Source organism: Apostichopus japonicus, chromosome 17 (genome assembly GCF_037975245.1).
Source record: "Apostichopus japonicus isolate 1M-3 chromosome 17, ASM3797524v1, whole genome shotgun sequence".
NCBI lineage: Eukaryota > Metazoa > Echinodermata > Holothuroidea > Aspidochirotida > Stichopodidae > Apostichopus > Apostichopus japonicus.
Genome location: NC_092577.1, coordinates 1,769,605 through 1,784,470, shown reverse-complemented (window position 1 = coordinate 1,784,470; position 14,866 = coordinate 1,769,605). Strand labels below are relative to the sequence as shown.

At 39.5% G+C, this 14,866-nt stretch overlaps 1 protein-coding gene across 1 annotated transcript; it reads left to right on the top strand.

Annotated features, from left to right (window-relative positions):
* Positions 1–4,998: 4,998 nt before the first annotated feature.
* On the top strand, positions 4,999–8,527 carry LOC139984512 (uncharacterized). The gene is made up of 3 exons (XM_071998428.1): positions 4,999–6,270; positions 6,536–6,983; positions 8,404–8,527. The coding sequence occupies exons 1-3, from the start codon at positions 6,207–6,209 to the stop codon at positions 8,525–8,527; spliced, it is 636 nt and encodes a 211-aa protein (XP_071854529.1). The 5' UTR covers positions 4,999–6,206.
* The last annotated feature ends 6,339 nt before the right edge of the window (positions 8,528–14,866 follow it).

Sequence of the window (14,866 nt, the reverse complement as noted above, 5' to 3'; positions counted from 1 at the left end):
GTTTGCCTAGAAGCTTCGTCGGGCCCTTGTCAAATTCCTTGCAACGCGCCTGTCTAAGACCGTGTCACAATTTGTTACTAAATATCCCCAAAAAACGTCAGACTTTCACCGAAAGTATTTTTTACTTTGTTTTCCAAATGAATTAGCTAGACGGACCGCATCCGTAATGATGTTTGGTTTGCCGATAAAAAAAGGAAAATAGGGCTGTAGCAACCAGTAACCATATAGACAATTTTGGGGATGAAAGTTGCTACGCGCCCGCACCCAAGCAAATGTCCCCCCCCCCCCCCCCCCCCAATATTTGTAACAGATCGCCGCCCTTGTATATATGTATGTGTGTAGGCCTATCTCCCTGGCCTTTCTATATTTGTGTACATTTCTGATTTGTGTGGTGATAACAGTTAGGATTGAATTACATCAAATGACCAAACCTTCCATAGCCAAAATATTGCCTCTTGAACTAACATGGCGCGCGCGAGTATTTTGATTACGTAACACTGCTTTACGTAAGAACGACAGTGCAGGATCAGGTTACAGAGTTAGAGTAGCAGCTCCCTAGATATTCAATCACAGGCGCTGTGATCAGCGAGAAGGTGGTGTTACCGTAACGGCTCGAAAGTTGAGATTAGGTCAATTTTACATCGAACCATGGAGGTAAAACAAAAATCTGTTTTACCTCCATGATCGAACTCTCTAGTACATCAAAGGGGCTCTTTGCTACACATCTGAAACAACTGCTTACATAATGCCTTGCCAACAGGGCGCTGCCGGTTGGCCAGACGAAGGCGACACGAAATCCGAAGTAACTTATAGCAGCGCCCATCCTGTGGTTTATGACATCACTAGCAGCTTCTGTACATACGGATGACTGGGCCCTGCTTCCGTGACCGGGGATAAACTGTATCAACATATACATCTGAAAGTGACCAAAGGACAACCTGTCTCTACTTCTGGTAGGTTTTATTTATTTGTTTTGTTTTTATAATTATATAATTGTATTCTAAAACGAATGCTTACTTACCGTGAGTTTTGTGTGCAACAGAGAGTACAAGGAAAGGAACTAAACAGAATTGGGAAAGTTATCAGTTCCGAATTACAATCAAGAAGCTACAGTAGCTTGAAAGGTGTAAAACTAAACCAAATAATTCAAATCCTCACAATCATATATATCAGATGACCCTATATATGAGTATATAACGCGACATATGGAAAAGTTTAGGCTATAAAAGAGCATTTGCTCTACAAAGCCACACAGACTAAAATCCGCCGATGTTATGAGTCACCGGTATGAATATGCATATTGACAGGCGGACTGTTCCATTACCGGCATGGGGATTGTATTTGTTTCTAAATGAATTGATGCTAAAATAATTATAGCAGTGAATGTAAACGAACACTGAGACATGACGTTGTGTTTATACATTTATTTGTCTGCAAACCTTTTAATCGAACTTGAGAAAATAACATTTATTAGGCAAACTCATGTATTTTACTTAATTAACTGAGGTACATGGAGTTACCCACTTACAGTGGTATCTTCCAAACAAACAACCATTGATAGTCCTAGCGATAGCTTTAGCCTACGTACATACGAGTGTTAACCTAACTGTACTAAACCATATGCATTAATACATAAAGCACGGTAGGCCTGAACGTTCGCTACAAACGTTTACGTGGGCAATTTATATCACTATATTCATCCTATTTCAAAGGAAACTATGAAATAGGATTCTCAACTTGTTAATGTATGTTTATTGCAATGTCGTCATCTTATTTCATTGCATATTACCACCCAAATCTCGAAATTCACCTCAGAAATCACAATACGATTGTCGGACGAAGCATCAGTGGGAATGTTGTTGATACACAAGCCTGATTCGTGACGTAGCTCATGAATAAATAATGAGGCGTTATAATGAGGTTTTCGAAGAAAAATTTCTAACGGAAACTTTCATTCGATGGAAAAAAGACATACAGTGAACATTTACCAATCAGAAATAGGCTTATATAATATGAAAGAACAGAATTTGAAGTTAGTTGCGCAAGTTTAGCCATGCAGTTTGATCAAACGGTCTGAGAATTCGAGTAGTTTGAAGTTAGCGTCCTTGTAGAATAAACGAATATGCAAGCACATAAATCCGACTGGACTAAAAATTTAAACTTTTTTAATCGGAAAACGACATACAGTAAAGTTCAGATTAATGATGATTCGTTAAAAGATTATGAAAGAGAAATGTTTAAACTACTGTAATTTGTTTTAGCCGATATCAGTAAATGATATCGGTACATTGATTTTTTTCAAAAGATCGCGATACGGTCGTTTTGGAAGGTATAAAACACACACTTAAGGCCCGAGGTCGACTATGCACGGATCAAATGATCGCCACCTTTCCATATGGTTCCTGAGAAGGGATTCGGTATAGGCCTACTACTATTATTTACTATACATTTAAAGTTAAGGGCGATTTAGTGCAGGAATGTAGCCTACTAATTTTAGAAAAGGTACTTGTGATTATATATTTGGCCCATGGTAACGACGGGGAGTTGCCCTGGTAATGCCCCATATATGAAACAAAATGATTGGCTGGTACACAGTGGCGGAGCTAGGGGTATTGGTCAAGGGGAGCGAGAATGGTCTGTAGTGGCGCTTTCGACACTATCTAAGCGGAGCGCCACCACAGGTTGGCGCGGAGCGCCGGTACAGAATTTTTTTGAGTAAAGATACTTCCTACTTCGCCGGAAATGACTCTCTTCCTGGCCTTGCTAATTTGCCGATGAACGAAGAATAAATAGGTGTCATAGCCAACAAAATGTGACAAATGTCAATAGGTGAGAGCGCAATAAAAAAGGAAATAATCGCGAATAAGTAAAAAGTGGTAAAAAGCTGAAAAGGGCGCCAGCGGTCCATTTGAGTCCGTCAGGGGGTGGGGGGGGGGCATCCGCCTCCTGACTGTATGGACGCTCCGCCACTGCTGGTACATGTACGGATACTCGCCTTCGTTACGTTTCAATGTTGTTTCCGGTGCGTTAAGGATTGGGGTAATACGTACCCCGTCTCCATTTCCTTCGCATCGCGGAGTACTCACAGTTTGGTATCCTAAATAAATGCTCACTAAATATCTGTCATTCATCACTATAAATTTTGATTGTATAGGCGAGACTTTTTAAGAAAGGTCACCCAAGAAAGAACCTGGGCACGAAAACCAAACAACTTATCGACTGATCCGCTGTCAACCCCCGGTCCCCTTGCATCGATACTGCGCGATCATCGTCATGTGTGTAGGCTGATTTCCCCAGAAATTAAATACACCACGTATGATATTGGGTAAAAGACACGTATGATATTGGGTAAAAGATACTGGGTAAAAGGGCTTTTATTCGTTATTACTGTTGATCGTGGAGGCGGTAATTTTTTGAGCAAAATCGCCCAGGTAAGAACCTGGACACGAAAGTCCAAACGTCTCTTTTAACTTGAAACTGATTGTGTGATCAACGCCCGGGTGATTGTTACAGTTACCCCAGATGAAGAACAGCAACTGTATTTCTAGCTTATTGAAAAGTTCTATGGGCGATGTCATCATCGAAATGACATCGCCATACAAAAAGTCCTATTGTTTTTGGTAGAGTCCAAAATTGTTTAGAATGACCTATACGTAAAAATCTTCCCCAAGCAACAGTTTTAGTATAAATTTGTTTAGAGTTATGTTCTTCGTACATTCAATCTTCGTTCACTTCCATTGTGACAACTTATTAAATCAATTTTTATTGTAAACACTTTATTTTGATCATTTTTTAGGATTAAAACAGTTGCAAAAGGAACGTTATAAGATTTTAACTAACATTTTACACAGCCACGCCTCTTCTGTGTATCATATTTAGACTGTTCCATTATCATGAGTAGGGTTCACGGTGAGTTCATTGTGTACGTAATATTGATTGAGGTATGTTATACTGTACCCTGCATGGAAACAACGTAGAAAAGTTGCTTTCTTTCAGTTGGTTTATTCTCACAAAATTCCCATTGTTGCTATGCAATGTGCAAAAAGAAAAGAAAAGAAAAAACAAACTTGTAATTCGTTGGTTGAGTACGATTTGCTTTGAATCATATAAACAACATGTCTGAATGATTTTGTGCTGGTTACGCGTGAGGTTGATTTTAACTATGGTCATGATGTACAGTATCAAGGCAGTACCATTCATGTAAAGTAAAATCAGTGTAGTTTCACCAAAACAGCATAAATTTACCAAAAAAATTACAAAAATCTCAGAAACTACAACTTGTGGAATAGTTAATCGTATATTCAGTGCCTGTTTTGAGGGTATTTCTGAGTATGGCCGGTAAGAGATTTGGGGAGATGGAGGTTTACTTATTATTTGCAACTATTTTGCACACTATTTTACAGTCAATATATTTTCTTCGTACTAGTTAAGTACTCACGGTTGGTTATCTTGTAATTCAATGGGTAGGCGATATGAAGCAAGTATTTTGGCCCCTTTGCAGGACAACATCCCATTCTTAAAGGCATTGAAGGCTCGCCCCAAACCGTGTGCCGCGCGCTCTGAAAAAGTTAACTTTCCGTTGCTTGCAAGTGAAGTTTTCTGCTTGTCGCTACAAAATGCAGACAGTAATGAAACGTGATACCTTGTTATCTTTAGCTGGACCTGAGATGTCCATCGCTGTATCGTTTTATTCACTGTGCTGCGGGTATGACCGCATTTGTATGTACTGACAGTACACTAGTGTCCAATTACCGAAGGTAGCCAGTTGTTTGCGTATATTCTGGGATCGATGGTGGTTTTTAACACTTCTGTTACACCTCATTCGAAACTAAGTGAGATAGATTACCGGCATTAGAACACTATGCAGTCAGACTGGCGTGTGTACACATGTGTTTGTTGGGGTTTGGGTTGGTGTGTGCGTCTGTGACAATTGCTTGAGTCTGCAATAGCTCAACAACAGAGTGATGGATATTTGGCGTACTAGCTTTGTAGATATATTTTATTTTATATTTTAAACCAAATTCCAAACGACTGATCAGCTCTCAGCCCCCTTACATCGGGACTGTGACTCAGACCTCAATACTAATTCCATATGATAGGTGATATGATATTAGGCAAGGAACGCTATATCGCCAGGCAAAAAGTCCTATTGTTTTTTGTGAAGGTGATAATAACAGTGTTCAAATGTTATTTACATATCAGATGTTGCCCAAGTTTGCTACTAGTGTAAGATATTCCTGTTTACTCAAGACTGTAAGGGTACATCTACTTATATTCACATTTTCGTAAACTTTACAGGATTTTGTTGAGATAAAATTTAGTTTCGATGCAATATAATCGTTCTCAAAATCGTTGCATGGAAAGTAATTACATCACAGCTATAACTTTTGTATAGCCACGACTCTTTCGCGTTCATACTGGACAGTTCCAATATTAGGAATGGATTGACAGTGAATAACAATAAAGAGCAGCGATATAACTTGGTATGGATTAAGCTCTGGCATATTGTGCAAAGCATATGTTCATGCGTAGTATCTTTTCCCTTTCCGAAGGTCACAGTTTCGATGCAAGCAGACTGGGGCATGTTTAATTTTCGTGCCCATGTTGGGTGACTTTTCTTACTACATTGTGCAATCTTTGTTGTTTTGCGACTTGAACGTTGATACCACTGTCCGTATCTACATTATAAAGTGTTTTGTAAGGTAGTTGTACGACTAGGCAGCTGTTATGGAGACTCTCTAGTGCGACAGAGGTTACATTTTGTACTCTGGATCAATATGGAGAGAGAACAGAGATTTCTTTCACTCACCAGGCATGGGGAAAGATTTTGGAAGCGCGAAAAATTGTTTGTCTGAACTTTGTATTCATTGTCAGTTGCCGTTGGTGTAATTGCGAGCCAGTCGCAGTTAACTTGTTGAAAGCATCCAGGCGTTTCAAGACGATACCTTGTATTCGTACATATAGTAAACTAAGTCTGGCCCAGAGCCGTATACTTCTAAATATAGACAGAGCCGTATATCAAGATTTACCAATCAGCCTACAATTTACAAATCAGACTTCCTTAGCCATGCTATGTTGCAACCTCAATAACTTGTTTGAGTGATGCACGATTATCAAATGTTACCAAGTATTAAAAAGAAATTCGGAAGACAAAACGGATCAACAACAGAAGGTCATCAACCGAGTACAGATCCACGGGAAACAAAATGTTTCAGATTTCCGTGAAGGTGGAACCAGGGTCACCTGTGCACGAGACCACTGTTAATACTGGTAACGGTTCCGCGAAAAGTCTATTGTATTACTATACTAAGTTAGTAAGTAGGCCTGTAAAATAAAACAAAGTAATAACCTTGTAGAAAATATTTTATGGTCAGTGCAAGAACCTTCCTGATCTCATACAAATAATAAGGTTGAGAATAAATCTGATCTGTAGTCCTAGATGAAATATTCTCATTTGAGAAAACTGGAATCACTAAATCAGTTGGTTTTTTGTTGTCATTATTACTGTACACCTCGTTTTTGCTTCTACTCTCAGTATTGCAGGGACTGTCGTCTGGACACATTACTCACCCACATTACCCAGAAATGCAACAGGATGTTAAGAAGGAAGAAAGGGAGTCTGGGGAACCAGTTGATAGCTACTCATGTCATGTTTTATTCAGCCTGGAGGATGAGGCTAATAATGGAGAAGAATTCCCTGATGATGCTAAACAAAATATAGTAAAACCAGAAAATACAGAGATTTGTACACTTAATAGAGAAGAGAATCCTGGTGAAAGTAGTGATGGCAACGAGCTGTTTAGTCACTCTGGAACTGTGGAAAAACATGAAAACACACATGCACGAGAGAGGTTCTATCAGTGTAACTACTGTGACAAAAAGTTTACCCAAGCTGGTAGTTTGAAGAGCCATGAAAGAACACATAAAGGAGAGAAATCTTATCAGTGTAGCTACTGTAAGAAAATGCTTGCTAATAAAAATCTGTTATTGTTATCATTTTGATGATTGAGAGAAAGTTGAAGGAACCTTGACAAATTATTTTAAATTATTTTCCAGTTTCTGTCACCTACAATTTCCTGTACATATAATCTTCTACCGACAGATATTAAAGGCACTGAAGACTCGCCCAAAACCGCATGTCGCCCTCTGAAACAAGTTAACTTTCTGTTGCTTGCAAGTGAAGTTTTCTTCTTGTCGCTGCAAATGCAGACAGTATAATGAAACGTGATACCTTGTTATCTTTTATCTGGACCTGAAATCAGGGAGTTCCATAACATTTCCCTGCTGAGATGTCCATCGCTGCTATGTACACTGTATTGACCGTAGCTGCATGTATTGACTGTACACTAGTGTCTAATTACGGACGGTAGCAAGCTGTGTGTGTATTTTCTGGGATCGATGATGGTGTCTAAAACTTCTGTTACACCTCATCCGAAACTAGGTCAGATTACCGGCATGAGACCTTTCTTTGTGCGCGAGTCTTCACACCATTTAAGGTCTTGCATCCCAATCAACAGCTCCCATTGGCTTACACACTTAATTCGACACTTTACAACGCCCGCTAGAGGATAGATAGAAGTTTTCAACTGACATGTACTACCCACCATATGATAGCTGATGGCTTGGGCTACTACAGCACATGTAATTGTTGCCACCATCACCATTTAGATTCTGAGCTAGAAAGAGGTCAAAGGTTAGCACAGTGCTCCCCAACCCATCAGCCAGCTCTCGCTGCTGCGGAATGTTCTTGCTTCACCCAGGATTTTCTAAAATGCCTCAAATCACCTTCAATCCTCCAGATTTTTAGACCATCAGTAGTTTATTTTCATCCTCTTCAACATCTTCAAGCATAAAGAAGAATGAAAATACTGGCTGAACAAAATGTATTGGAAACCTTCAGTAGATCTGTCAAGTTAGGACTATTTTCCAACTTTGTCATACCAAAGTATACATACTCTAATTGTGGTATGGTATCTCTTTAGTGTTGTTCAGGGGCACAACCACCATTTTTGTTCCCGGGGGGGGGGGGGGGTGGGGGTAAATGAGTGGAGGGGAATTGGGGATGGTGAGCTGAGATGTTATTTTGTCCAGGGGAAGGGTTTAGTAAGAGCAAAGAGTGACAAAGTTTGTTAAAATGGAGGCTGCTAATATCCATCAGCATTGGCACCGTGAAAACTATGACTTTATGTCGACTATACTTGACCCTTGACCCCATGTGTCTAAGTGCCGACAACTGCCTCCATTCTTATGCAAAGTATTTGTAGTTTAGAAGGAACAAAAGTGAAATGGAAATTGTGGTAAAATGCAGTCATACGTACAAACTTTTTGAAGATAGTGAGCCAATAACAATCAATTTCTTTGCTGAATTTTGTTCTTTTTGGCATTTATATTTTTCATGTCCAGGTATGAGGGATTGCCGGGGTTCTACAAAGGAATGGTACCAAACCTACTCCGGGTTACCCCGGCATGTTGCATCACGTTTCTAGTCTACGAGAAGCTTTCCCACTACCTGTTACCGGCTAGGTGAGGATCCAGGGCTTCTGATGTCAACCGGGGTCACGAGAGGTCGCCCGGCAAGCTAGAAAACCTCGTCTATCCAAAACCAAGACGAAATCTCACAAGTTCATCTGCATGATACGGTTAATAATGTCATCAAATAATACCTGATGAATTTCATTAATGATTTATTGATTACTCGAATAATTTAAATACATCTGATGGAGATCAATTTAATCCTCATAGTGCACATGGGCAACTACTATGAATAATCAATTGGACAATATTTGCAATTTTACTAATATCATTTTGTCTTCCTTTTCACATTTCACAAACTGCCACCCCTTCCCCACCCCCCCTCCATTTTTCTAAATCAATTTTAAGCTTCAATGTCACATACTACTTTGGTGGTGTTTCATAGGCATTTTAAGGACATTTAAGGTAAATAGTTGAAAAACATTTGAAATTCCTTGCACAGATATACGTTGGTAGCCTATGTGTAAAAACTACCTACCATATTCTATAAGGATGTTAAAGTTTCATTCTCATTTTTGCTGCACTTTTTATTCTTCTTTTTAAAGAAAGAAAGGTGGGGGTGGGGGAAGGAATAAGAAATAATCAAGAAATGCATAGGAAAGGAAAAATAATAAATATTAACAAACACAGTTGTGGACCTGGGCCTTCAGAGGAAACATAATCATTGCATGCATTCACCGCCGGCCTGTTTAGTAAAGTTACCATGGTAACATTCATTTAATGAATCTATAGCAGGAATGGCAGATGTATCCTAGTTACGATTAAATCATTAAATTCATGAAAAGGTGGAGTTAATTCAGTCTGACCAAATAAAACAAGATGTAAATTTTATATTTCAAATTTTTCATCTACTTTGTGAACCCAGTTTATTCTTCAGTAGAAAGGTTTGCTTTTAATCTTCTGCAAAGATATTCACAACTGGTCCATGTAACAATAAGGTCACCGTATCTCTTCCAGGACATCCAGGGATATGATGTTGAGCCCATTCCCCCTCCCCCCCAACCCTCATGTTGACATATATCAAGGAGGGGTGATATTTTGAGTTATCTTTTCGAGTGATTTGGTGGTTCTATGTTTCAAGGATATGCCCAAGTTTAAAGGCATTGAAGACTCGCCCCAAACAGTGTGCCGCCATCTTTAAAAAGTTAACTTTCCTTCGCTTGCAAGTGAAGTTTTTCTCTTGTGGCTACAAAATGCAGACAGTAATTAAATGTGATACCTTGTTATCTTTAGCTGGACCTGAGATGTCCATCGCTGCATTGTTTGTACACTGTGCTGTCGGTATTGACCCCAGCTGTATGTACTGACTGTACACTAGTGTCTAATTACGGACAGTAGCAAGCTGTGTGTGTATTTTCTGGGATGGATGGTGGTGTCTAACACTTCTGTTACACCTCATTTGAAACTAGGTGAGATTACTGGCATTAGACATTTCTTTTTGTGAGAGTCTTCACACCCTTTAAAGTATCTCATCCAGAAACAAGAAGTTTGTTCAAAATCAAAATTAATGCCAGAAATGAAATGATGAAGGTAACTGGAAGTCTCTTTATTCATCACCTAGTGTAACATCATGCTTTTTTATGTGAATTTCAGGTAATGATACTTTGTAATGATCTGGGTTGCATATGCCTTTACTTAGCTGTGAGCAATGAATGAACTTGACATTTGTGGTTGTAAAATATCACAGCTTAATGAGGTTCAACTTGAAGCTGTGTCTTCCACTAAGAGGAGGCTGAAGAGGTGAAACTGAGATTATTCAGGGCCTTTCATCAGATAACATTTCATGACTGTGGCCTGCCTTGATCTTCAATGACATCATTTTTAAATGTTGGGTGTTACGTTCTTTAGACCATTCATGTTAGCTCCTTAGAATATATTTCAACTGATAACATCCTTTTCCTGTACCTTTTATTGCTTAAAACATAGTCATTCGTGTATAATATAGTTTACCCCCCCCCCCCACATTGTCCCCTACACATCCACCCCAATATATATCCTGCCCTAGTCTGCCCACCGCCAAAAGAGATATGTGTAGTCAGTCTATGTATCATTAGCAACACATGTTAATAAGGTTGAATGTTCTCAGTAAACACCATTTATGTCCACATCACAAAATGCTTGGAAATCTCTCGGGTAGTACTTCCATGCACAGGAAATATATATATATCTATATATATATATATATGCATGGGCGGCGATCATGGGGGGGGGGCGGGGGGCATGTTCCCCCCAATATTTTAGGTGGGGGATATAGTATCTAATATCCCCCCAATATATGGTGGCATAGTTTTTGTTGAGCAAATTTGTATTTTTTTATGATATCGCTAGTAATTTCACAATAGAAAATGCTTAGATGCAACTTATAAGGCCTCGGAAGTGCCATTTCCAGCGATCTGGAGGCATTTTCGGGCAAAATTCGGCCAACACTTGGTGGCGCTATGCTTATAGATAGTTTGCCTAGAAGCTTCGTCGGGCCCTTGTCAAATTCCTTGCAACGCGCCTGTCTAAGACCGTGTCACAATTTGTTACTAAATATCCCCAAAAAACGTCAGACTTTCACCGAAAGTATTTTTTACTTTGTTTTCCAAATGAATTAGCTAGACGGACCGCATCCGTAATGATGTTTGGTTTGCCGATAAAAAAAGGAAAATAGGGCTGTAGCAACCAGTAACCATATAGACAATTTTGGGGATGAAAGTTGCTACGCGCCCGCACCCAAGCAAATGTCCCCCCCCCCCCCCCCCCCAATATTTGTAACAGATCGCCGCCCTTGTATATATGTATGTGTGTAGGCCTATCTCCCTGGCCTTTCTATATTTGTGTACATTTCTGATTTGTGTGGTGATAACAGTTAGGATTGAATTACATCAAATGACCAAACCTTCCATAGCCAAAATATTGCCTCTTGAACTAACATGGCGCGCGCGAGTATTTTGATTACGTAACACTGCTTTACGTAAGAACGACAGTGCAGGATCAGGTTACAGAGTTAGAGTAGCAGCTCCCTAGATATTCAATCACAGGCGCTGTGATCAGCGAGAAGGTGGTGTTACCGTAACGGCTCGAAAGTTGAGATTAGGTCAATTTTACATCGAACCATGGAGGTAAAACAAAAATCTGTTTTACCTCCATGATCGAACTCTCTAGTACATCAAAGGGGCTCTTTGCTACACATCTGAAACAACTGCTTACATAATGCCTTGCCAACAGGGCGCTGCCGGTTGGCCAGACGAAGGCGACACGAAATCCGAAGTAACTTATAGCAGCGCCCATCCTGTGGTTTATGACATCACTAGCAGCTTCTGTACATACGGATGACTGGGCCCTGCTTCCGTGACCGGGGATAAACTGTATCAACATATACATCTGAAAGTGACCAAAGGACAACCTGTCTCTACTTCTGGTAGGTTTTATTTATTTGTTTTGTTTTTATAATTATATAATTGTATTCTAAAACGAATGCTTACTTACCGTGAGTTTTGTGTGCAACAGAGAGTACAAGGAAAGGAACTAAACAGAATTGGGAAAGTTATCAGTTCCGAATTACAATCAAGAAGCTACAGTAGCTTGAAAGGTGTAAAACTAAACCAAATAATTCAAATCCTCACAATCATATATATCAGATGACCCTATATATGAGTATATAACGCGACATATGGAAAAGTTTAGGCTATAAAAGAGCATTTGCTCTACAAAGCCACACAGACTAAAATCCGCCGATGTTATGAGTCACCGGTATGAATATGCATATTGACAGGCGGACTGTTCCATTACCGGCATGGGGATTGTATTTGTTTCTAAATGAATTGATGCTAAAATAATTATAGCAGTGAATGTAAACGAACACTGAGACATGACGTTGTGTTTATACATTTATTTGTCTGCAAACCTTTTAATCGAACTTGAGAAAATAACATTTATTAGGCAAACTCATGTATTTTACTTAATTAACTGAGGTACATGGAGTTACCCACTTACAGTGGTATCTTCCAAACAAACAACCATTGATAGTCCTAGCGATAGCTTTAGCCTACGTACATACGAGTGTTAACCTAACTGTACTAAACCATATGCATTAATACATAAAGCACGGTAGGCCTGAACGTTCGCTACAAACGTTTACGTGGGCAATTTATATCACTATATTCATCCTATTTCAAAGGAAACTATGAAATAGGATTCTCAACTTGTTAATGTATGTTTATTGCAATGTCGTCATCTTATTTCATTGCATATTACCACCCAAATCTCGAAATTCACCTCAGAAATCACAATACGATTGTCGGACGAAGCATCAGTGGGAATGTTGTTGATACACAAGCCTGATTCGTGACGTAGCTCATGAATAAATAATGAGGCGTTATAATGAGGTTTTCGAAGAAAAATTTCTAACGGAAACTTTCATTCGATGGAAAAAAGACATACAGTGAACATTTACCAATCAGAAATAGGCTTATATAATATGAAAGAACAGAATTTGAAGTTAGTTGCGCAAGTTTAGCCATGCAGTTTGATCAAACGGTCTGAGAATTCGAGTAGTTTGAAGTTAGCGTCCTTGTAGAATAAACGAATATGCAAGCACATAAATCCGACTGGACTAAAAATTTAAACTTTTTTAATCGGAAAACGACATACAGTAAAGTTCAGATTAATGATGATTCGTTAAAAGATTATGAAAGAGAAATGTTTAAACTACTGTAATTTGTTTTAGCCGATATCAGTAAATGATATCGGTACATTGATTTTTTTCAAAAGATCGCGATACGGTCGTTTTGGAAGGTATAAAACACACACTTAAGGCCCGAGGTCGACTATGCACGGATCAAATGATCGCCACCTTTCCATATGGTTCCTGAGAAGGGATTCGGTATAGGCCTACTACTATTATTTACTATACATTTAAAGTTAAGGGCGATTTAGTGCAGGAATGTAGCCTACTAATTTTAGAAAAGGTACTTGTGATTATATATTTGGCCCATGGTAACGACGGGGAGTTGCCCTGGTAATGCCCCATATATGAAACAAAATGATTGGCTGGTACACAGTGGCGGAGCTAGGGGTATTGGTCAAGGGGAGCGAGAATGGTCTGTAGTGGCGCTTTCGACACTATCTAAGCGGAGCGCCACCACAGGTTGGCGCGGAGCGCCGGTACAGAATTTTTTTGAGTAAAGATACTTCCTACTTCGCCGGAAATGACTCTCTTCCTGGCCTTGCTAATTTGCCGATGAACGAAGAATAAATAGGTGTCATAGCCAACAAAATGTGACAAATGTCAATAGGTGAGAGCGCAATAAAAAAGGAAATAATCGCGAATAAGTAAAAAGTGGTAAAAAGCTGAAAAGGGCGCCAGCGGTCCATTTGAGTCCGTCAGGGGGTGGGGGGGGGGGCATCCGCCTCCTGACTGTATGGACGCTCCGCCACTGCTGGTACATGTACGGATACTCGCCTTCGTTACGTTTCAATGTTGTTTCCGGTGCGTTAAGGATTGGGGTAATACGTACCCCGTCTCCATTTCCTTCGCATCGCGGAGTACTCACAGTTTGGTATCCTAAATAAATGCTCACTAAATATCTGTCATTCATCACTATAAATTTTGATTGTATAGGCGAGACTTTTTAAGAAAGGTCACCCAAGAAAGAACCTGGGCACGAAAACCAAACAACTTATCGACTGATCCGCTGTCAACCCCCGGTCCCCTTGCATCGATACTGCGCGATCATCGTCATGTGTGTAGGCTGATTTCCCCAGAAATTAAATACACCACGTATGATATTGGGTAAAAGACACGTATGATATTGGGTAAAAGATACTGGGTAAAAGGGCTTTTATTCGTTATTACTGTTGATCGTGGAGGCGGTAATTTTTTGAGCAAAATCGCCCAGGTAAGAACCTGGACACGAAAGTCCAAACGTCTCTTTTAACTTGAAACTGATTGTGTGATCAACGCCCGGGTGATTGTTACAGTTACCCCAGATGAAGAACAGCAACTGTATTTCTAGCTTATTGAAAAGTTCTATGGGCGATGTCATCATCGAAATGACATCGCCATACAAAAAGTCCTATTGTTTTTGGTAGAGTCCAAAATTGTTTAGAATGACCTATACGTAAAAATCTTCCCCAAGCAACAGTTTTAGTATAAATTTGTTTAGAGTTATGTTCTTCGTACATTCAATCTTCGTTCACTTCCATTGTGACAACTTATTAAATCAATTTTTATTGTAAACACTTTATTTTGATCATTTTTTAGGATTAAAACAGTTGCAAAAGGAACGTTATAAGATTTTAACTAACATTTTACACAGCCACGCCTCTTCTGTGTATCATATTTAGACTG

Coding starts and splice junctions, on each gene's coding strand:
- LOC139984512 (XM_071998428.1), top strand. CDS start 6,207: ATGTTTCAGATTTCCGTGAAGGTGGAACCAGGGTCACCTGTGCACGAG. Junction 6,271..6,535: donor CGAGACCACTGTTAATACTG/GTAACGGTTCCG, acceptor TTCTACTCTCAG/TATTGCAGGGACTGTCGTCT. Junction 6,984..8,403: donor ATGCTTGCTAATAAAAATCT/GTTATTGTTATC, acceptor TTTCATGTCCAG/GTATGAGGGATTGCCGGGGT.